Source organism: Vidua macroura, chromosome 9 (genome assembly GCF_024509145.1).
Source record: "Vidua macroura isolate BioBank_ID:100142 chromosome 9, ASM2450914v1, whole genome shotgun sequence".
Taxonomy (NCBI): Eukaryota; Metazoa; Chordata; class Aves; order Passeriformes; family Viduidae; genus Vidua; species Vidua macroura.
The window spans coordinates 26576314-26601375 of record NC_071579.1 but is presented as its reverse complement, the minus strand read 5'-3'; the positions used below and the strand labels follow the sequence as shown (position 1 = coordinate 26601375).

Here is a 25062-nt window from a genome sequence, read left to right as displayed (position 1 = left end):
CAGGCGTCTAGCAAAGATTGGGATTTAACCCCTCAAAAATCTAATTAGCACATTTACTAATTATTACTAGTTATAACTAATTAAACTACAGTAATCAAAATTTGTCTGATTAAATTTTCTGATTTTGTGTTTGTGATATGATAGCAGCCCAATTGATGGGCTTCCCATTGAGCACTTGGCCGCACCCAGTGGGTGCAAGTGCTGCCTTCAAGAGTTTACAGCATGGTTAGAGCTTTGGCAAAGTGCAAGGCAATGGCAGAGGAAAGAAAGAAAGAAGGGAGATTAAATATCTTTAGTCCCTGTGGCTTTGAGGCTGTACATGTTGATGGCTCCAGCTGGGCAGGTGTATCAGGACTGGCTGGCTCTTTTCCCACAGGAAAGCACTGCAGGTCTCCTTGAAAGTTTTGGGTTTGGTTTTCTTCTTGTCACTTGAGTTAATTCCAAGAAATCAGTGTCTGGAACTGAGCTTTCAGCCTTCAGTGTGAACAGGCAGGACCCTGTGGTGGTTTTGTGCTGTTCTGCTCCTCACCCTGCCCCATCCTGCCTCCTCCTGTGGGTCTGCCACGCTAAAACGTCCATTTGCTTTGTCCTTGTCGTTCCCATACACCCAGCACATTGTGTGTACACTTTTTCCTGCCGTCTATTCCCCATCATGTATGTTTAAGTTATACAATGTGCAAGTCTGTCATCTTAGTGAGTCAAATTAATGCCTTTCTTGCACTGGTTTGTTTGGACAAAGGGGTGTTTCTCTTTAACGCTCCCATGAATAGCCTCAAGCATTTGCAGATTTTAATTTCAGGAGTGGTTCGGTGAAATTAACTGTCTTTCAGATGGGCATTCAGCATTTGTAAATATACTTTTTTCTTTCTTGCTTTCTTGTAATAGCCCTTTACTCACTGGTACTTGTAATATCCCTTTACTCTGAGAAATGTCTTCTGCTCCTGGTTATCTTCTCAAGTTCTGTCTCGTCCACTTTTACTTCATAGTAGAACTGGTCCCAAAGGGCAATGGGCAATAATATAACACAGCTCTCTGAGACAAATCAGGTGCAAAGCTGATTCCTGGGGTTAAATCATTGAATCCTACCTTCAGAAGAGATAATAATAAATAGGAAAAAAAAGTCCAGAAGGGCCAATGCTGACTTTTCCAGCAAAATATCCCATTCAAAAAGTGGAATATTTTTAACTTGTAGAATCTGCTGTCCTAAATTCAATCAAGAACCCCTCTTTGTCCATCATCCTGCATCTGAAAATGCCTGTCACTAGGTATTTCAGGATTAACTTCAACAAATGGTTTAGGAAATAATTATATGAGAGAGTTATCCTAAATTTCTTCTTAATTTTATCTGTGAGTTTTTCTTAGTCTTGATGCACTGGATACTCCTCAGGAGAAGGTTTTCTGGTCATGGACCAGAAGGTCCATGAAGTTTTATGTGGTCAATTGTAGCTATCTCATAAGTGTTTGATATTTTTGGGTTGACTGCATCTCTAAGAAGCAGAATAGCAAAGTCATAGCTGAAGAATACATTCTGTGAATACAAGCAATTTTTTTCAGATTTCCAACCTTCCATTGAATGTATGTCCTCCCATTGTCTCATTGTCAAAGCAGAAAAGCAGAAATCTGTGACTTCTCCCCTTTTTAGGTGCAAAGGAGTGTTGTCCCCTTGTCTCAAGCCCCAGACCTTTGGGATGTGGATGGTGTACAATCACACCAGCCTTCAGTCACTGCTGTGGAATTCCCCTGTTTCTGAGGAAGGCTTTTTAAGTGACCCAGGATAAGCCATGTCTGTTTATACTTTGATTTCTTGAATAAGGAAGGTGCCAGTTCTGCCTTCATTGCAAAAGCACTGTGGAGATGCATTTAATGATGTTCAGTCAATAGTGACTGCAATTTATGTAGGGTCTAACAGGAAAGTTGTCAATTGCCTCAAATTTTATTCATGGATAACACTTCTGAATTTTTTATATTAATTATTAGTGGCACGACTACTCTTGACAGGTTTTTTGTTAGTGCAGTGGAAGATTCTCTGCAAAATATTTTCTTCCGCTTTTCCTGTCACCACTGTGAGTTTTCTTTTGTTGCTTTCTGGTGAAGCATCCTCATTCTTCTCCAGAGGAAGAGATAACTAAAATAAGAAACTGCATTACAAAAAGGAGAATTGCTTTGTCTAATGTTTAAGATTTGTCCAAGGTGTAACTCTGAACCAGACAATACCACAATTTAGCCGTAAAATCTGTGGAGGGGTTGGTTCCTGTTCAGTGTGAGCAGTATTAGCAAGCAGAAGTATTAACACAGAAGCAGGTACAAAGAGGCATTGCACGGGATTACATCTGCTGCTTACCCAAAGAACTCTGGCAACCAGGTTTGTTTTTAAAGTCTGTTTCAGTAAGAACAGTATTATTTCAATGAGGTGTAGGGCTCAGTGGCATGGTCATTTACTTTTAGATGTGGCTCACATATTTCTAGGAGGACCAGGCAGTCATGCGTGGTAATTCTTCACATTCCTGACATCTTTTTCATAATCCACTTCTAGCATGATGATAACTGCAATGAATAGGGAAGAAAGCATTTTGACTTTTTTTTAATGCCTGGAATTCATATTTCAGTTCTAGTTGTAGAACCTATAACACCAGTAATATTTTTTAATTTTTTTTTTTTTTTATAAACTGCAGTAACTCTATCTTAGTTGCTAGCAATCTTTGATGGAGAAGAGCCTGTAGTTACAAGATTTGTATCTAATCTTTCAAAGTTCTTTTGGGCATTACTGGACTTGTGTGGCCTTTGAAATTCAATGTGTGGATTTAGGTGTGATACATGGAGTCAAAAAACATGGAAGTTGAATAAGTTCTCTCTGAAATAATTCTAAATATTTTTTAAAGGCTTGTCCTCAGGCAGATAACCTGAAGTCATCTTCCTTTAGTGAGCTGATTTGGAAAGGTTATTTTGGTTCTCACTGTTCTAAGATAAATTTTCAGTATGTTTATGAAAAGTCTCAGTAGAAATAGCACAAAATTTTTTTTCTTTACTGTTACATTCCATCTATGAGAAGAATTGGGAAAACCTCTGTGTATTCAACAAGCTTTCCTCATATTTGGAAAACATAAAAATGGGAGCTGTTTAATTACTTCAATGCTCCTTCATCTCAAAAATGGAATATTCATGTAGGGTAGTTTTTACTATCAGGTTCAAATTCCATGAGCAGAGTACCTAAAACTTATCAATGTCCAGTGTAGCTAGTAGGTTATTTGGAGGTTATTGTCCTTTTTTGCATTTTGCAAGAATTACTTCTACTCGTGTTTTGGTTCTGCTGAATAAAGCGATAGTTTCTAAATGTTGGAGGGAAATTCAGAACACACTGATTGTAGAATAACTTTGTGTCCTGTCTTCTGTAAGGAAGAAGAATTTCCTCTGAAAAGATTTTGGTACTTTCCAAGTGGAAGTTGTATAGTTTTCCCTGCAGTTTGTCCCTTCCTCCTGTGTTTGCATCTGAGATATTAGAGAGGTTTTTTTAAGGAACATCTTGACATGTTTGTATGTTGTGATGATTACAGTTAGCATGAGCTCCTACTATTCAGAACTGAATTTTTGCCAAATAATGATGTTTTGAGGAGAAAATTGATCACTTAGCAAAATGATTCTTTTATGTGGAATAAATGTTGCAGCTGAATGGGAAGATTACATAATTCTTCAAGAAGCAGTAGGTAGTAGACTTTAATTTCTGGAAACACAGGACAGATTGCCCCAGTGCAGGTGCTGTGTCACTGGGAACTGCAGGGGAGACCCTGCTGAGCCCACCAGCAGTCTCACAGCTAAATCCTATTGATTTTTGTAGGGACCAGTGCTGTCTCTGCAGGGCTCTGGGGGGGATTATGAGATGTAAGACAAGTAAGCACAGGGGAGCAGCCACTGTCTCTGCTTCAGAGGCAGAGTATGAAGCTATTGATTATACACTTTGCTTTATTTGACATCACCCCAGTGCAGTTATTCCAGCTTTTGGGGATATCCACCCTTTGATCCTCCACTGTGTGGATGATGCATGGCTTTGTCATTTGCGTGTTTTTAGTAAACCTTTATTTTTTTGTGCTGTGATTGTTGTTAAGATACATTTTGCTGGCATGGTAACCTCCTGTTCCTTGCTTGCCTACATCTGTCCTTTTGAGATACTTCAGCGCAGGACCTGCTACTTTCCCATCTTTGTGTAATATTCAGCACTATGAATTGAGGCTTCTGGATGATGTTTGATAGTCGTGACCCTGGATGGACCCTGCTGAGGGGTTTTTGACCCAGGAAGGACCTGGGATTGGGCTTTCTCTGTCAGGACTAGCCATTACCCACTGTCAGTCTGAATAGAGAGCCAATGAAAATCCAGTCTCAGCATCTAAACCACACTTCCCTATTACAAACCATCCAAGCTGTTGGGTGCAGGAGGGAAATCCCCCCCAACTCCAGCCCATACCCTCCTGCAGTGACCCCTCCACTGGAGGCTGCTCCTCCCCAGGTCTCTGTGCCTGCCATGGCCCTCAGTGCAGAGCCTGAGTGCCTCATCCAGCCCTCAGGCCAGGGCTTCGACACATTTTCTTATGTGGCAACTGAATCAAAGCTTCAGGTAGTCAGAATTTCTAAAGCCACAGTCACCCTTGAGGCATCTCTGAATATGTTTCTCCTAGCAGTAGTTGGGTGATGTTGAAGTCACTGGGATTAAAGAGTGCTGAGGAATATAAAGATATTTATCATACTGGTCCACTATTTGATTTTTTTTTTCTTATTTTTAACCTTTAGGATGAACGTGAAGCCAGAGAAAACGTGAAGAGAGAGCAGGACGAAGCGTACCGCATCTCGCTGGAGGCTGACAGAGCCAAGGTGTGTGCAGGGGCAGAGACCCGTGGCATGGGAACCCTTTGGAGTTTGGGAATGCTCTGTGCTGCAGGGGACTGCCTGCCTTCAGTTGTGCTCTGAACACGAGACCCTCAAGTCCTCCGTGTTGTAAAGTGGCCCCAGATAAAGTCACTAGGACTAGACTTGGCTACATCTTTTAGCTACACCCGTCCTGGCTTCATTTCATAATAGAATTTGGGGAAGGAATGGCAGGAAAATATTGCTTAATAAATATCCTCTCACTTACATTAATTTCTGTGGAAACATTGAAAAATTTCGTTGCATTTGTATTTATCACATACTGATGTGGGATTGCCCTTTGTGTTTGTTAGAGGGAAGCACAAGAGAGAGAAATGGCAGAGCAGTTTCGCCTGGAACAAATACGGAAAGAGCAGGAGGAGGAGCGTGAGGTGGGATGTTTTACCTTTTCTGATAACTTTATGATTTTATTAAGTTTATGAGCACTGAAACTTCATTCAACACACACTGCAACTTCAAAGCATACTTTATGTGTGATCAATTTTCTTTACTATTATTGATTACTTACTATATATCTGTGAAACAAAGTGCAGCTAAATATTTTTCATCCACTGTTTAATAGCTTTTCTGTTTTATCATCTGGGTCTCAGATACAGCCAGATATTTGATGGACCTGCTCACAGGAGATCTGTGAAATGAGCTCCATAAATGCTGGAATCTTTGGGAGGCTCTAACCTGTTTTATGCAGCGACTCTTTTTAAAAACATGGAGCCCTTTCATTTTTTCCAGGAAGTACCAGAAAGCCTGCCTGCAATTCTGATGAAACAAGTTACCAAATTTAATTTGGGAGCCAATCCACTTCCTAAAAAAAAATTAAGAAAATAAAATCCAGAATCTTGAAATTAGGATTTGTGGTACTTTAAAAAATTTCTGAAGAGTCTTCTACAGAATCTTCCTTAGAGTGAAAATTGTGTTTAAACAAGTACATTATGACTCTAGGCCTCTGTAAGAAAACAGAAACCCTGTGCTGTGAAGATTACTGTTCCTCAAACTGTTATTTTGTAGATTCTCCCAATTTGGTAAATGCTGAGGGTCCGAGTGCCTCTCAGAGATGGCTCCTGCAGCCTCTGTCAGGGTCTAGACTGGTTGTGAGATGGCAATTCTGTGAGGGTAATAGCAGCTGAACATGAATCCACTGCAGCAGGAGCGGACTCACAATCAGCTCACACTCAGGCTCAAGCAAGAAATATGTTTTTCTTTTCTAAGTTATTTTGCATGCATAGAAACAATAATTATTTCTACTTCATTATATCTGCTCCTGAGCCTTTCCTGATACCTTGGCCTTTTGGAAATGGTTTTCTTATGCAAAGACTGCAGCACTGCCCATGTTACCAAAATATACCTGGGCTTCCCTGTTTTAATGCAGAGTGCAGTAATGCAGTAATGAAAATAATAGGATCTGTTTGCTTAGTAGAACAAAAGGGATTTTAACAATAATGTTTACTAACACTCCCCATTTTCAACTATACAGATAACTTGGACTGAATTGTTTTGCAACAGTGTTTACCTACAGAAGTGGCTTTATGTTCAGTTTGTATTTTAAAATCTGACTATTGAGCTCTTCACATACTGAACACCTTTTTATCAACACACTTAAATTGCTTGTTCAGGTCCAAGAGTTTTTAATGTGATCCATCATGTCATTGTTTTCTGACTTGGTTTGCTGGTACAGAATATCCTTTGTAAATTGCCATTTTATGTTGAGTGGTTACTTTGGGGAGCGATGCACTCTTTGCACAAAGGAAGGAGCTCTAATGAGCTACTGTTGTTTATTTTTCTATAATATAATTGATTGGGTTCAGTAAATAATGTAGCATCTGTTGTTATACTGTGTGGGGAAATGTCAAAACAGCAAGATAGTAAGCAGATGGTTGAGAATGGAGAGGGAGAAAATTAAAATAGACTCTATTTAAAATATAATCTCATAGTAGATGAGCAAAAATGAACTGAAGTTCTATGTATAAATATTTATACTGAGATATAATTTGCTCAGAGGTGTGTGTGTAAGAAGTACACTATTTAAAAGCCTTTGTCATCTTGCTTTTGCCCAGTCCTTTCCCTGCAATGTAATCACCCTCTATCAGTTTCTGTTACTAAATGACCTTGGGGAGGTTTTCAAAGGCACAAATAGCAACTGTGTATATTGAAAGTTCCTTGAAAATGGGTAAATCCCTGCCTGATTGCCTCTTCAGTTTGAAAAATTGTCTTTTAGGCACATTTTGCAGCAGGCAGTGTGTTTGTGCTGCTTCTTCCATTCATTTACCTTCTCTTTAAGTGCTACCTTAAGTGAGGTGATACTGTAACAGCTTCTGAATATTATCAAATTTTTGACAGATGCTGATGCTGCCCATGAATACCAAAAATGCCCTTGAAAATCAAGCTCACCTCATTCAGCAGTCTAATGTTAGCCATTAATTTTATTTTTTAAAAAATCTAATCAAAGGATTGGTGCTCTAGCAGCTAGCAGAGACAGAGGACAACCTGGGTCCTGCCCTTAAAGTCTTGAGTTCAGCAATGTTAGCTGCAAGACAGCCATACACATATGAATGTCATGTAGTGTCATTGCAATTTGAGGGCTGATTTCATGCAGGCTGCTGTAGAAAATGTGTTCACCTGTACTCAGAATCATCTTCTTGTAAGTACTACTGCTACCAACAACTTTAAATTCTCAAGCTCCCATTTCTCTTCTCCCAGTTTTCTTCTTTAATGATTCCTACTTTTATATGTACTCTGTGTATCTAATGTACATTCATGGCGTTTTTAATTGCATCTTTTAGCAGTGTTTTGGTTTATTTGTAGTAAATTTCTTGCATATATTTCTTTTCACTCTGAACTGCCATTAAGGGTCCAGTCTACTGCAAATGGTCAATTACCATTGCAAGAGGAAGGCAATTTGACAAGTGCTTTTAAAGAAATACTTTTACTGCCTTTTAATTTATACCCTTTAAGGAAGCAATTGGCCACTTGACAATTATTCTCTCATTCAATTTTTTTCCAAGGCTTTCTGCCAAATGATTAAATTACGTATCCCATCGTGCATTAACTGTAGACCTAATAATATGTGTTATAAAGAAGGATTTATTTTAATTAGTTGTCTGGTGGGCTGTTATTAAGGAGCGAATAAAAATTATTTTGTCATTGAGATATAAAGGCTCTGGAGCACTGCGACACATCTTGAAGTTCTAGAAGAAATAAAAAGAAAATCTTTCTCCTTTTCTTCTGTTGCTGGCATTGCAGCCTGAAATGGTTGTTTTTCCTTCCCCAGGCCATCAGGCTGTCTCTGGAGCAGTCTTTGCCCCCCGAGCCAAAGGAGGAGAGCACTGAGTCTGTCAGCAAACTCCGCATCCGGACGCCCAGCGGAGAATTCTTTGAGCGGCGTTTCCTGGCCAGCAGCAAGCTGCAGGTTGTCTTTGATTTTGTAGCTTCCAAGGGATATCCTTGGGAGGAGTACAAGCTGCTGGGCACCTTTCCGAGGAGAGATGTGAGTAAATACAACTTCCAGGAATAAATAACCTCTGCTTCTTGCTCCTTTGGGTTGGATGGGCTGGGGTGTTAGAGCATGGAAGGTAAAACGTGTGCCTGGGTATGTTCCAGTGCTGCCAAGCTCTAAGCCAGGTGCTGGCTGCCCAGTGCTGTCAGATGTTACATACAGAGCTGTGAAACCTGCCTCCAGTGGCATTGTAAAAAATCCTACATTTCAGAAAAAGTTGTGGACCATATTCAGTGAAAACTCAAATATGCTGGGCCAGCTTTGCTCACGTCCTGTTTTGAAGGAAGCTCCATCAACACTGCTGGTAGTTCATTGTTTAGGTCTTTTATGGGTTGGTACTTCTGATCTTTCTGGTTTTGCCATTTGGATGCAACTTTACGTTATGAATAAGGCTCAGCATCAGATATTACCCAGTTATGAACTATTTTAATAAATATTTTATCCACCCCATTACATAATACCAGTAGATAATTACATTTCCTACCTTGAAATTGTATGGTGAACCTGCTGTGGCTGATTTTCAGAATCAATACTGCTCACTGCTTACAACAGCCAATTCTGTTGATAAATCAACAGATTAATTTTTGTGCTTGCTCCTAAATTTCTTTGAAAATCCACCTCTCTGTTTTCTGCACAAATTAGCTTTTATTTATTATTTAGTCATTGCTACAGCAAAGATGAAAGTCAGTGGGTCCAACTGTGCAGGGGCCCTGGATAAAAGGTGAAGGGAATGGGCACTGCAGAGATGTCAGGACAGAGCCAAGCAGTGGTGGGTGGAGTTCAGCAGCTCTTTGGCCATACTGCCTGGGCACTGCAGAGGAGTGGGGCAGCTCTGGACCAGCTGGGGTCTTGTTTGCTGGAGGCATTTCCAGGGGACTGGTTAGACCATTTTTCACCAAAGGAGTTCAGTAATTTGGATTGCTTTTCCATTTTGTTTCCCATCACTGCCCCTGGGGGCAGTTCACTAGGAATGAGGCTCTGAGTGACATGTTCACAGTAGTTTGTAACAGATACCTCTTACTTTATCAACTTATTTGTAAGTACTCCAAAGGAGAAGAAGCTCATCCTTAGTAAGCATATGACCTTGTGAGTGGCTGTGGTTTCTGACCCATTTTTGGCACAATTGTGAACAGGATTGCATTGCTTGCAGCTCTTCTTCCACCTTGCCCTGTATTGGGAATCCTGGTCAGTCAGACTGAGAAGCAGCATTTGAGGAATCTCATTAATCACTAATTAACTTTACTCCTTAAGCATGGAGTATCATTTCCAGTAGAACCAAAGACTAGAAGTCAGCTGTGTTTCCAGGATTACTGATGGTTCAGTGTACTTGACAAAAGAAAACAGTGTTTTGCAGTCTAAACAATGGGGTTGTACGTTTCAAATATTTTGCAAGTCATGGCTCCCCACCTGTAACTTATTTTTGCTGTAATACATATTTAATATAAATACCCTACAGGTATATTACTCTTAACTTTTTACATTTGTTTTTCACTTTACACTGGCTGTTTCTGTACTTATCACATCATCATCATTATGAATGCTAGTCATCTGTAAAAAACCTCAAAAATTTATCAGGTGAATCACATAAGAACAAGTACTAAAAAAAAAGTAGAAAAGAAAAAAAGACCACTAAATTAGAACAGGCTGGTATTGTCAGTATATCTGTGAAACTGGCAGGGAGAAAAGGCTGAGGCAAAGAAAGGAGAATTTAGTGGCAGGGTCTGGAGCTGTTGGTCTGTTGTGTGGGAAGCGAAGACCCTGTCATCTTTTTTCTATGATTCCAACCTAATAATGCCATGTATGAGGAGTCACATAAATGATTCATGCTGATTGACTCAGCCATGTATGAATCCCGTTGCCATTGTGACCACCAGAGCCACGACAGACAAAAAATGTTCCCCAGGGGTTTGCTAACCACTGAGAACTGTAAATGACATCTGTCATGTTCCCCAGGTTTGGAAAGTTGGAAGCGTGGAACTCCATAGACAGATTAAAAAAAATAAAAACAAGGCATTGTTGAATGGCTTGGAAGAAGTACAGTCAAAGTATATATTCATTGCCTTGGGCTTTGTGGTCTGTAGTCATTTAAAAATACACTGTAAGTTATCAAGACCCTTCTTCTGTATGGTATGTTGTCAACATGAATGGAAATCTGTGCTACAAGGACAGAGCACTTGGAATGCTTGTGCTCCAGAAAACAGGAGTATTTAAAATGTCTATATTTAAACTATACGTAACATTTTTGAAAAAAATATGTTGGGAAGTATCTGAATTACTTTGCTGGAATTTTGCTGCAGTAAGATGAAAACATGTCTTATAAAGTTAGTTTGTGGGTTTTTTTCTATCCTAATCTGCTTTACAATAACATACACACCCCAGAAGTGTTTCTGTCTTATCAAAACAAGGGGATTATCTTCAACCAGATCAACATTTTCTTGTGATAAACTTGTTAGAGCATTTTTACCTTCTGTTCAAAGCCATCAGTTCTGATATAGTGTTGTTGAAGTACTTTTACATCTTTCATAAATAAAAATTCATTAGTTCTTAGTCCTATGTTCCAATTGCTTACACAGATATCCTTAGCTAACTTAAAGTTGGTATCATAACCCTACTGTAAATACAAACTTCTACACATGAGTAAATACCCAGATTAACCTTTTCCAGGCACTACTTGTAGATTTTAAAGCAGCAGTGACATTCCAAAGCAGTTAAGCACATGCAGTGACTTGTTATTGGGTCTTTGTCACTGGCTGTGTTGTTCTTTCTACCCGTGCTGAAATTAGATATTAACCAGCTCCTCTCTCAGTAACTCAGCACCACATCTTGTACCACCAGTGTGTGTCACAAAGTGAGCTTGGGGCAGCTGGGAGCTTGTGCCCCAGACTCTGGAAACCTTGGCAAGCACATCTTTGGGAGTGAAAAGCTGTATTGTATTTCTTGGCAAAGAAATTTCAATGCAAAGAACATGTTTCTGGTATTCTTAAATACACCTGCAAAGGCTTTGTGGGAACAAATGTGTGTGCTGTTAAATGTGTGTGCTGATTTCAGAGTTATAGTTCCCTGTCTTCCAGAAATCACATTTAACTATAACAAAAAGAGCTTACTCTATGTATAAGTGTGCTCAGTTAACCTTCTAATTCAGTATTTAGGTCCCTTTCTCTTAACAGCCTTCCCAAACTCTGACTTACTGCAACAAAACTCCAGCAAAGTAATTCTGATACTTTCAAACATATTTTTTCAAAAATGTTATGTATAGTTTAAATACAAACTCTGACTTTGGTACTCCTCTTGACCTCCCAGCTGCAGGATCCTTCCTCTCCCAGTGCCTTGGAGACCTCCAGATACTCAGTTCCTCCCTCACTTCAGTGCTAGTGATGTGCACAAGGCTGCCTAAAACTGTTAGCATCTTACAGGGTGGGCATTTTACCCCACTTAGGCAAGAAGCTGAAGTGGACCAGGTCTAGCTGAAACTATAAGAGGAATGTGCAGAAATTTACCCAAACGGGGCTTCAGCCACCCTTCTAGGGTTGTTATGTTTGTGAATGTTTTGTGGTGTCTGTCAGAAAGGAAGGGCCAAGCATGATTCCTCCTTCTAAATGCTATATTTGAAAGACTGAATTTATTAATTCCTCATGAAAAATCAAAATTGCAAGCTATAATTTCTGCTGTTGATTTCTCCTTGAGGTGGAGCATTAGTTATGTATTTGAGAGTATGCCTTCTGCAGACATGGTATTAGAGACTTAAGCTCTTTATTTACTGTATCTGGAAGCCTTGGTAAGCCAAGACTTCTACAGTATTTCACATTTTATTTTTCTGAGCCACAGCTTAGGATCAGGTGGCAGTTAAGTCACTTAAGGTTATTTAAATGCATCTAAAATGTTGCTTAATAATTCAGAACCAGTTTGCTCTGTTTAGAGTATTAAGATTTTTTAAATCCTTTTAATTAACCAATTTCAACAGCAGTTTAAATAAACAGAAACAAAAAATCTCCCTTGAAAGTGCAGAAAATAAATTTAACTCAAATTGCATGTCAATTTAAATCAGATATAATCAGGATTTCAGTAAATTTAGGGCCAGGCAATTCATAGTTTTGGGAGTATATGGGAATAGAATAATAGTAAGATATTCCTCCAAACCCAAATGTGATTTTTCATTCCTGTGCTTTGGCAAGATTAATCCTCTTTGATGCTCACAGTGGTGAAAATAATGCCACAGGATGGTAAGTTTAGCTGCAGCACTTGCTGTGGAGTCCTCTGAGCAGGGAATTGCCCTCTGATGTTCTCAGAAAGGTGATGTTGGAGCATAGTCCTTATTTTGTTATGCCAAGTAGTTTGACAGTTTTGTGTATGAATTCTGGCAGCTATTCTTTCTAAGGATTATTCTGAATTTCACCCTGTGCAAACTACTGCCTTCAGATAACTTACTTTTAAACTCATTAGGTCATGTTTAAACTCTCTTAACAGTTCATGAAAGAGTTAAATGTCCAGGACCATCTTTGACTTTTAACATTCTTCCCCCTAGTCATGATCTTGATAGAAAAATGGAAGAAAGATGTTATTGTGATAAAGGATTTGTGCAGTGTCACAGCTACACTCTATAATATTTTTAGTAATTTCGTGTAAATTGGGAAAGTAGCTTGAATATCTGTTTTATAGCAGAGAAAGATTTCAGATGAATGAAATATTTTTTCTGATAGGTTCAAAAAATTTTGAGAATTACATGTGATACCTGTAATTTTTCCAGTCATTTCTGTTAGTGACATTTATCTTTCTTACTATACCTAGTAGCAGTCATCTCTTTTAATTCACATAATTTCAATTTTTCTGGTCAGTGATGTCATGTGCTTACTCTGCTCTAGTTTACACAAGGCCACAGCCACCTACAAAGGTAGATATCCCTCCTCCTATCATTTACAGCTTTCCTTAAGTCAATACTACCTGCCCTTGTCTTTCCTCTCCTTTCAAGATCTGTTGTTTTTTTATTTATTCAGGCAGTTAGGTTTGGTTTAGTTAAGACACTGAGAAGTTGCCTAAGCAAATTGGCCATTCCAGACTGGCATATTCCCATGCCTCTCTTGAAGTCTGGTTTCTGACTGTTCTTCCTGATCACTTGTAACAGTGGAGGGATTGGAAAGACTAACCTCAAGTGCAAGAGGAAAGGACACTGAAGCATTTGTAGCTCCCAGATTTTCCTGCTTTTAACAAGTTTGTTGCTCAAAAGAACAGTATCACGGTCTTTTGGTCAGCACCTAAAAAAGGGAGTAGGTAACATTCTCACTCTGATGAAGTCAGTCACAGCACCTGAGAGAACTTTGAGTATATTTTGCTTCTTGAAACGTGATGTTTATGTTTGTGGAAATATAATTTCCATATAGGTAGTAAAACATTCTGTCAATGTTACAGAAAGATTTTTCACCATGTTTTGTTCTGAGAAAGACAGACTTGATGTGTGTTTTTCAGACCCAGTGTCTTTACATGAGTGACTGATCCAAAGCGAAGGATTAAAGCCCTTCGTGTATCAAGTCACTGAAAGGAGATCTCATCTCACAGATGTAAGAAAAGAAGTAGAATTACATTCTGTAGATCAATATAGTTTGTGATCTCTCACAGCAACTCTATTTGAGTACAGGGAATGTTTAACCAGTTTCAGGAAATAGGTGTGCATTTCAGATGAGCTCTTTTACTCGGGCTCACTAGGGTGAGCAAGCATTCACCCGGCGCTGAATGCTCATGCGGAGCGCGAGCTCTCCGTGAATCATCCTCATTAGTTAGCCCAGTGACTAATGCCAACCATGGGATTAATGTATTCCACCCAAGAGCCCTTCAGTGCACATCCCTCGCACCCAAAGTGCTCTTTTATTCAGCACTGCCCCATTTTACAAAACATTTATTTCAGGGGAGGCACGTTTTTGTTCGCAGGAAGATGCCTTAGTTAAGCTGTAGAGCTTTGCTCTTGCATATGACCTTATCCAGCATAAACTGGGGCTAAGATACTTTATACTTTTTCTCCAGAATTCATGTTTAATATCCATTTTGTGGACTTTTTTGACCCATGCAGGAAGAAAATGAAATTATAAAATACCAATAGAGAGCCTTTGTACTGGTATGATACTAAGACTGCCGTGTCTGGTTACCAGAAAATTTAATGATCTCCTGCTGTTTTGGTAATTGCATAAGTAATGCATCAGACTAAATCACCAGAGCAGTCCTAGGCACTCTCTTTATTCCATTTGCCTATCTACCAATCACAATGTTATACTGTAGATATCATTGTGATATCTGAACATCTTAATCCTTTGAACTGGTGATAAAAATCCTTTTGGATTGTTCTTTCATGCAATTATAATTAAGTGCACATGAATCCAATCCTGGGTCATTCTTCTGTGAGTGGCTGTGTTCCCATCCATTCCCCTCTGGGATGTATGTAAAGCAAAGTTCTTAAAGTTCATTTGGAGCACTAAATGTATTTATATGTTTTCCAACTTCTAGAGGATGTGGCTGTTTGCTTCCTTTCAGCTCTTCATCAGTCTCCAGAGTGAAAGCTGCAGTATTTCTGGGAATGTCATTTTTTTTCTGTGTAGCTAGTGCATTTAAAAAGAATTAAATACATGAATAATTGTTAGTTCACTATAAGCACACAGGCAGCAGTGCCCACAAGTAATGAACTGTTTTGCTCCCTGGCACAGCAGAAAGGATGCTTAATATACAAATGCTCTCATCTGTAAGTGCCAGTACTTAAACTTTCTCTGCTCAACAAGGAAAATGAAGGTAAACAGCACGAGGGAGAAGGTAGTGGAGCTCCTCTTCCTGCAGGTCCTTTGTCAGGAAAAGAGAAGGCCCAGGGTTTTCTGATAGCTTCTCTTTTTCTGAGAAACTGCACAGAGAATTTGTAAATAAATCGAAGATTTCAAACCAGAAAGAAGGAAGGGAGGAAAACAGAAAACCTGAGGAGAGCTTTACACCACCTTGCTCCTCCTCGAAGCCTGAAGTCCTCCAGTCTCAGAGCTGTTGCCACTGTGGGACCATTAGTGTCCAGGTCAGGACCTGCATGTGACTCCTCTGCCTGACTCAGCTCCATCTTCTTGCTCTCAAGGCAGCTTGTGTAATACTTAGCACCATTAGCACCACAACAATAAAAGTCACATTATTCAGAGAGGCTTTTCTTAATTGAAATACTTTTGTGCTTGCACTTCTGACAAAATGAAAGAGCAGATCAGTTGTCATTGAAAACTAGCTGTTTGAAAGGCTAGAGGGAGATGCAGCCTTTTTATAGTGATTTTTTTAAAGTGAGATTAGTTCTTGGAAAGGAATGTAAAACAAATGTTCAGTGATGTTGGTAACTGGATGTATTTTGGCCATACTTTGGGCAAGTACTGATCACTAAACAAAATTTCTGGTCCTTGGCTAAAAAGAGGCACAGAACTGCCTCAGAGCTACCCAGGTGTATACAGCCCTTCCCAAGGCCTTTTGTTGGAAAGTAGATAAACTACAGTTATGTATTATTTTCATTACTCGCTTTTAAAAAGCTATAGGATTAGGGTAAAAATTTGGTATTTTTAAAAACATCATAAACATTAGGGCTTTATTTAGTTTTGACCAAAAAAAAAAAGAGATTAATTTTTGTAGGGTTGCTTAAAAACCCTTTGTTTTTAAGCTTTTGCTTTTTAAGGTTTTTTTTTTGTATTTGTTTTAGGGTTTTTTTGTGTGATTTTTTTTGTGGTTTGGTTTGGTTTGGTTTTGGTTTTTTTGTTTGTTTGGGGTGGGTTTTTTTTGTTGGTTTTTTTTTTTTTTTTTCCTTTGCAAATATGAGATATTTATTCCAGCTGAAAAACTGCAATTTCATTTGGAACTTTTAAAAAGCACCAGATAGTCCAGGTGCCACTCTACAAATATAGCAACAGTGAGTTTGGGCTTATCCTTGTTGTTTGCACCACCCTGTCATTACGTTTAGGGTTTTAGAAAACGGGAGAACACAATGCTGTCTTAATTTACTGTCAAGTAGTGCAAGAGAGGCTAATCAGCCTTCATTGATTAAAATCTATGCAGCATTTTTTAAAAAAAGTATAAATTATGTTAAGGCAATGAAAACTTAGACTCTCTGTCAAAGTTGGCTGCATCTTGGAGCAGTGCACAGCTTTCCAAGGGAAAAATGGGAACCATGCTGGAAGTAGAGGATACAGCATCACAATTTTCTGCTTTATAAACAGCTGCCACTTTGCTTAGTAAATGTGTTTTTAAATATGCTTAATCTAAAATATGTTTTTAGAAAACCTCTTGAGAAAAATAAGTCAGTGTGATGTATTGAATTAAAGCTTTGTATTTGGATCGAGGCTACAAGTCTTTTACTATGACATATTTTTCCTTGTTTGTGACGGCTTTCTTCAATTCAGATGTAAATTATCTCCAAGTTTATTCAACTAAGCCCAATCTAATTGCATATATTTCTATAAAGTAACTCTACTTTTGTTTGTTGCTCAAGTTGAGTGTATTATCTGTGTAACCCAGAGATATTTCAATAGGTAAAAAGGATTCACTGTATTTGTTTGTGTGTCACTCTGAAAATATAGTTTTTTAAACAGATCTGGTACTTTACCAGGTGTGCCTTTAAGTAATTTCTATTGCATTTATACTTTAGGGGGATTAGAAAAGAGAGTAAAAGAACTCTTTGTCCGTTAGATTCATTAAATGTATTCATGCGTGTGTAAGTGGCATAGAGGCTGTGCTGCTCGGGAATCAGATCCTTGTCCTAGGGTGGAGAGAAAGGTGAAGGGTGTGATATTTACTGCTTGTGTAAGTGTCATAATAATTGTGTATTTGATTCTTTATTTTTAAATTACCTTCCTGGGCATTAAGCCATTTTTTTGTGTTTATCTTTTCCCCGCACAGTTAGGGAGGGTAAGGAACCACACCTTGTGAGTGGTAAAAGTACAGCTGCTCAGGATGTGAGTGTGTAATAGGACAGATAGGTCAGCAAAGGTGAAGACAGAAATAACTTAAATGTTATTCTAGAAGGAAAAAGACTTTGCTATAAAAATGTTTAAGCTAGCACTAGTTTTCATTTTTGGTTGATCTAAAAACCCAATTAATTTACTCAGAATGAGGTGTAAGCAGCTACTACATTCTTACAGGAGGAGTATAAGAGTTAACATCACTACCTCGTGCCTTGCAGAGTCATAAATAATTTGAACTTCGAAGTGGCACAGAAGTACTTCAGCTAGCTAGTGCTTAGTTGGAATAATCACCACAGGTGAAGCCATAGCTCCAGTGCACTAAAACCTAAGGTCCCATAAAACTGAATCCATAGTTGGAATAAAAGTTTTTTTTATCAGCTTGAACCTATTTGAGTGAAAGCAGCTCAGTGGCAAGATCTGACATGGCAGCAATGAAGTCTGTAGCACCTCTGGTCACGTTGCTGGAAGGAGTGTTCCTGAAGGGAGGGGAGTGTTCGGGTTTCCACAGAAAGTCATTTGCCTGAAGATAAAATCTCCTGGGGCACTCTCTGTGTTCAGGGCTTTGGGACATCCCTGAAAGCACCTGCATGGTATTGTACAGGGTTCTGTGAGCTTGAATGTCAGTAATTTTGCTGTCACTTGTGTTACGCTCTCTGCTTCTGGAAATTGAGTCCCTCCTCTGCCACCCTTCTCACTGGATAAACCTGGAACACTTTACAGTCTCTTTTCGAGGGGTTTTAGTTCATGTTCCACTATAATATAAAGTATTGGGCATTAGTAATCTCATAAAATATTTGTAAAACACATTCAGCTGGTTTCACAGTGTGATGCATGAGGTGACTCCTAGAGTCGGTGCTTATGACTTTTAGAAAGTCAGTTATTGTAGGACTTGAAGATACTTATTAAAATGTACCTTTAGCATTTGTTAAGGCCTTTAACTAATGCTGAAGGTGAATTTTGAACCTTAATCAAGAAAGAATTCATTCTGCTATAAAGGTGGAACAGATGAAATCAGATTCAATATATAAGCATACTTCAATGGCTTTCTGTGTAATTGCTAACAATGTAGAATAAAACTTCAACAAATAAAGGTGTAGGGCTTTGGGACAGTGTAACTTATATCATGTGCAGAGCTGTTTTGGAAAGAGCATCATGAAATGGCATCAGAGCCAAAGGGTGTCAGCTCTGTGGGCTCCAGAATTTATACTAATGGTAATGAAGCAAGGCACACAGATACACATCTGACAGCATTCTGTACTTTTCATTATGAAATAATGCACATAAATATAAGTGAATGAGATAAATATAAATTATTGAGATTCACTAGAACACTACACTGAACACACCTTTGCGGGCTACAGCTCTTTCCTTTGATCTCTATTATAGATGATGCTTTGGTTTCTAATTCTGTTTTAAAATACTGTAAGTTAGAATGCATCTTAGGTCTTATACTTCATATGTTTACAAGAGAAACCATTTCTTTTGCTAGGAGGTGTGTTCACTAATAAGGCTTCTATTCTTCGTAGTAAACAACATATTTACAAGCCACAAATAACAAAGTAGAAGCTGCAGAAGGGTTGTGGTGTGATAATTAAGTACAATGGCGACCCATATGAACAGAAAATGCCAAGGAGCTAAAACAAAGCAACAACAGCTTTGTTTGTTGACAGATGTAGGAGCCATATTGTTAGTTAATTGGGTAATGGTGTAAACATTTGCAAACTCTGCTGTCCCTCAGTGAATTAAGCAGCACACTGAAATTATGGTGAAAAGCTGCACAGTCCTTGTGCTGCAGGTACTCCAGAAGGCTCCTAGGACCCTTCTCACTGAGGAAGGAACATCATGTGTTGTTGTTATTTAAGGCACTTGGAAGTTTGCAAACCTTAGACTAGGACATGTATCTTGAATTACGCTCAAGTGAGTAACACGTTTCCATATGGTCACAGCCTGGAAGGTTGTGTTCAGTGCCCAGGCATACTTTTGGGATTTTTTTTTTTCCAAGTGCAAAAGAGACATGTTATGACTCTCCTCCCTTTTCTTGCAAAATAAAAAAAGCAAATGAAAAACCCCAACCAAATGGTTGCAGGATTTGAAAATAGAGATGTCTAAATTAATACAGGCTTGTACTGAAAAGAAGGAAAATTGCTTCTCTCAGGTGCCCAATGCCTCAGAAGCTGTGAATTGCACAAACCCCTCTTTACCTCACTCCCTGCTCAGTAACAGACTGTAGCAGAATACCAAAACATTAAAAAATGCTACAAGATACTTAATTAGCATACTTCTGTAATCACAAACTTAAATGCACTACTTTGGCTGTTTTTTACATAACAGGTTTGCTTTCGTAGATAATAACCTTTCAATAATTCAAGCAGCATCTGTGCAGGAATGCATAATTGGACTGTAGATAATAGGAATCTAAAATTGAGTCTGGTTTTTGTAAATTATTTTTCTCTTCAGACATTTAGCAGTAGCTCACCACGGTACATGAAGTTGAAGAAAATACGTTCCTGCTTTGGGAATAAAAATAATGCATCTGTTTGGTTTTTGGGCTTGGTTTGGGTTTTTTTATTATTTCATTTAAAAAAAAAATGCTGCAGTCAGATGAAATTACATTGATTTTGATGGTCTTAGGAAGTGATAAGCCTTGAATGTTTGTTTAAATAGTAATTTTTCCCTAATTATTCAATAAGACAATAGAAATGCAAATATATTTCAAGTTTGCCTGATTTAGTTGGGGGGAGAGAATGAGAAGCAATGCTATTTTTGTTAATAGGTAACAGGATTAGTCAATTAGGCTTTTAAGAAAATTACATGAACATTTCTTATTAATTCATAGCATTTCATGTGCTGGACCCTTAATGTTTTCTGAAAACATTTTTAGAAAGCAGTGGCATGTTGTGATCATAGATGAAACAAATTTAACTTTGGAAAAAATGCTTATTGGCATGCATCTGCATTTATACCTATGGCATAAGACTAATAATCTATTATTCACAAGCAGACTGATAACTGGTGTGCTCACACAACAAAATAACCAAAAACAGAATTACCAGGGAAAATAAGTTTAAAAATGGAAGGGAAATATTTCAGAAAATGGTTCCTCTTTCTACACGAAGCTTTGCAGTATTCTGAAGGATGTCACAGCATTGGCTTGTAAACTTGAATGTCAGGACACTGGGACACTTGTCATTAATTTGTCTATAGAAGTAAATATATTGTGTAATAACCACACAATTAAACAGTTTTCTCCTGGCCTGGGGTGATTGAGGTGTTTGGAAAGCATTGAAGTGAGTGGAAGGTGGGTGTTCTACCATGTGACTTGGAGCAAGAAAGGGAGTAGGAAAATAAAGTTTCCCTTTTCAATGGAGAGATCCTGTTGGGTTGGCTGTGCTGCTTGCACCATCAGTTTGACTGAAATTTTGGGATGATTATCTAGGAGTGCAGTTTTATTTTTCATCTTAACTCATGTGTTCTAGTAAACCTTGCAAAAGTTCTTGACTTTTACAAAAATAGATTAGTGCATAAGTTTATGGTAGAGAACCAGATCTCCTTGGAATTAATGTTGGGGATTCTGTTTTTTTATTATTCTGTTCATTGTTAATACAAAATAATACTTGTAACAACAACAGAAAACACAATATATATTTCTTAATCTGCATCCTGGAAAATAATATTCACTGCTTCAGTCATCACTGATGGAAGGACTCAAAAATCTTCCCAGTAAAAGTCTGCATTATGAAGATAGACAATTCAAGTCTACTTACACATATCTTTGTGTTCATGTATTTACAGGTGACCCAGCTGGATCCAAATAAATCATTACTGGAGGTAAAACTGTATCCTCAAGAAACCCTTTTCCTAGAGGCAAAAGAATAGATCAAACAAGATTGTAGGACTAATCATCCTTTGATAAGCCAGAGGCACAGCATCGCGAGGAAGACTTCTCGGAGCACCACCTTGTACTGACATCCAGCTCAGTTCCATGTCACAAGTTTTGCCTCTTGCAAGAATCCTGAAAAATTGAAAAAACAAACATAGCTACTTAAAGTTTCACATACATGAGTATATGTTTCCAACCTCATTTAAATGAGCAGAGGATAAAGTTCTGCTATGGACACTGAACATTATGATTCTGTTGCTCACTTATCATCCAGCTTTTGTTATAATTAATGCACTGTTAAAATGTGAGTGATTGTTAAGTAGAATTTTTACTCCTCAAATGCCCCTTTTTCACCAAGGAATCTTGGACATTTCTGCCTGTACTTTTGACACTAGAATGCTGTATATTTGATATCTCACTGAGCCAGTGCTCTCATATATATGCATTTTATTTCTGTGTTTGAATTTCTACTTTGTCAACTAATTTAAAAAGGCAGAAAAAAATTAATGGGACATTCTCAGCCATGGAAATTTAACAGTATTATAGTAGAAAGCATATAATTTTTGTTAGTACTTTCTGACTTCTTTGATAAGATGTAAGGTTTTGTTTGGAGAATATAGTTTGACATATATGCGAGATATTTATTTACTGGTTCTGCTTTGGGTCTCAGTTCCAATTCAGTTTAGGAAGTATTTTCCATTACATTGCAGTGTGAAACTGCTTATTGCATGATGTGAATATTTAAACATTAGACATGGCCAGTACCAGAAACCTGGTATCTTGCCAACACTTCAGGAATCAGCTGATATTGAATATCAGCTGTTAAAAACCTTTCAAATACCAGATACAAAAGTTCTTTATTTCTCCTTGTGAAAGAAAGGGCAGTTTCCATTCTAGCAGTTTTTCTTCATTCTGGCACTTGCTTGTCTCCTATTACTCTGCTGGTTTAAAGCACCTTGTTTGGTTCATCAAACAATGGGTATTTTAAAGGGTGGTGTAATAAGAAATCTGCCTTATTGTTGCACACTTTGGACATATTAACAATACATTATTGATCCCGTCTCAAATTAAAGAAATCGTAGTTCTCTTGTCTGAAATGTATGCACCAGCTACCTGCTACCTGACGTGGAAAAATCTAGTACTTTAAATTTCTCAACCATAGAATGAGCATACTGTGCAGTTGATGCCAAACATGCATCAAAACTGGTTTATTTGGGGTTTGTTCTTTTCTCTTTTTTTTTTCTTTTTTTTTTTTTAATTTCTATTTTTCCCCTCCTTCCCCCCCCCCTTTTTTTTTATCTCTGGGCTTGCAGGACAGTGCGCATTAGCACTACAGGATCATCATCTGCTAAACTAAGTTTTTTTTTGTTTAAAGCCTGGCACATTGTTTTCCATCTATGTTTATACGTAATTCATAGTGTTTATTGTAGCTGAATGAGTTCTGATTTGAAAATTTTATACTAAGCTAAAACCAGTTGCACACATCTTTTAGTCTTTCTTTTTTTCTTTGGAAGGATGGTGATATAAAATTAAATGTATGCCTATTATTAAGATGTTAGTGATGCTGATATATTGTTACCTTTACCAAAAATGCGAATTTCTGAGCGGGCAAAGCCTTATTCTACCTTTTATAATTCTGTAATTAGTGAGTGCTAAACCAGACACTTTTAGAAGTGAAGTATCTATGACAAACAAAAGGTTTAGAAGTGTAAGCAAATTCTAATAATTTGCAGTTCACAAATAAAAGAATTCCTAGCCAACAGAATGATAAATGTATGTGTAATGGAAAGCTGAATGCAGACGCTTCATTCTGAACTTTCGTTTTCTTACAAAAAAATTCCACTGGGTTTTTTAAATAAGAAATTAACATGGGATGCAAATTGGGGTGATGCTGTTTCTGCAATCAATCACAGTAAACATACAGCAGGATTTTAAAGTGATACATATCTTTTTTTTTTTTTTCCTTCTAAGTTGGCTTTTGAGGAAAGGAGTTGCTGAAATAGTGCTTCATGAAGCAAAGCAACCTTTCAGCTAACTTGTTTATATTAATCTGTTTTGTTTAACTTCTGTTTGATCTCATCAGGCTGTTTTCTCTCACTCAATTTGATTTCTGTATTTTGACTATATATTCTTTACTTTGATACTAGTTTTATAAAGTTATTAAATGTGGCTTGAATATTTGTTGAACTTGTTGAAGTCAGTGCTCCCAGGGTTGTTTGGCCTTTTTTTTTTCTTCTAAACTCTATTATTTTTCCCTCATTTTGTTCATATTGCAAAATACACTGTCATTATCAAAATGTTCTAGTGATAATTAACTGGAAGTGTTCAAAGTGGTGGCATTACTTCCCTCTGATATAAAGATTTTGAGATCAGTATACAGGGATCATTCTGCCACAACGTAAACAAGTGTATTGCTCTTTAAATAAAACGTTAATGATTTTGGTCCTTAAATACTTTGGGCCTGATTTCAAGAAGCAGCCATGTCGAGTCACCTTTCTGAGTCACACCATCAACATAAACCAATCCCTGTGTAGAAATATTAATATTCTATGCCATCATTTTCTGCTCTCCTGGTATTCACTTCACCCGCTCTGCTGGCATGGATAATCCTCTAGTCATTCGAATTTTGTACTTCAGTATTACCCTAGAACTGTAACACCATTGCTACATCCCTGATTCTGCCTTTTTATCTTCAGGTTCTTCACATTAATGGATTCCCATTAAGGTGATTAATGCATTAGTTTTAAGTCTTAGGGAATTACTGTTGCTGAAAGGAATCCCGTGTGATGTGTCAGCTTCCGTTGCTCGTGGGGTGAAGGTGGGGCACGCTCTGGCTTTGGGGGAAACTTCCTGCCTCTTGACAGTGGTGTTGGAAATCGTTATAGAGACCATGCAGAACACGGTGTTTGCTCTGTGCTCTCTACATGTGCACCCTTCAGCTCAGTGGGAGTGCTGAGGATGTTTCTAATGGAGCTGTGTTGGAGGGTTTGTCTATTCTTTTTAATGTAGCAGAAGAGGACTTTGGCTTTCATAAACTGTACCTACTCAGTGACATTAGAAACTTAAAATAAATTTTCAATTGCAGCAATATTTCTACTAAACAGTTATATGATTTCACTCCTCTGTATGTGGGGAAAAATCAAACCACATTACCCCAGAGTCACAGGACTGACGTGCTTCGTTATCCAGGCCTCATGCCCAGGCTCCCTATATGATGCATGAGAAGATTTCAGTGCCTTAAAAAATAACTTCCAGAGCAAGCACAAAGCACATAAGTGGGTGTCTCTACACAAGAAGAGTCACTACCAGGCAGAACCAGAACCTGCTTGGAGCAGTCAGTCAGAAATGCTAAGGATGGAGATGTCTTATGTGAGCTATTCCTCCCTGGGGCAAAGGCTTCCCCTCTGCTGCCTTCTCCTGAGGGCTCTCAGGTGGGGCACCAAGGGAGGCACCAAGACTTTCCACCATTTGACAAAGCACAGGATCCATTTTTATTTGGAAACACTGATGGTGGCCTCCTCCAGAGGAGTTTTCACTGATTTTAATTCACACTTTGGTTTTCCCAATATTGTGAGGGCCTGAGGAGAGACAAGTTCCTGTGCTGGATATTCCCTAGTCTGCTTCATCACCACCATAGCACACAGGTAGTTTTAATGTGTGTGCTGCCCACTAGCAAAGCTGTTTGACTGCCAAAATACAGAATTCCTGTGAGGTCCTTGAGAGGGAGGGTGAAAATCAGTCTTTAGGCTGGCAGCTGTGTGCTTGCCTGGGGTGAGCCAACCCAGCCCTTGACAGTGGATGTTCATTGCAGCCATTGATCTTTTTGA

At 38.4% G+C, this 25062-nt stretch overlaps 1 protein-coding gene across 1 annotated transcript in view; it reads left to right on the top strand.

Annotated features, from left to right (window-relative positions):
* Window positions 1–23400, top strand: part of FAF1 (Fas associated factor 1) — a 152582-nt gene extending 129182 nt beyond the window's left edge. The window contains exons 16-19 of the mRNA XM_053985070.1: window positions 4780–4860; window positions 5208–5285; window positions 8180–8395; window positions 21148–23400. Of these exons, the coding sequence (XP_053841045.1) occupies window positions 4780–4860; window positions 5208–5285; window positions 8180–8395; window positions 21148–21231 (459 nt within the window). The 3' untranslated portion in view covers window positions 21232–23400. The remainder of the gene's footprint in view (window positions 1–4779; window positions 4861–5207; window positions 5286–8179; window positions 8396–21147) is intronic.
* The last annotated feature ends 1662 nt before the right edge of the window (window positions 23401–25062 follow it).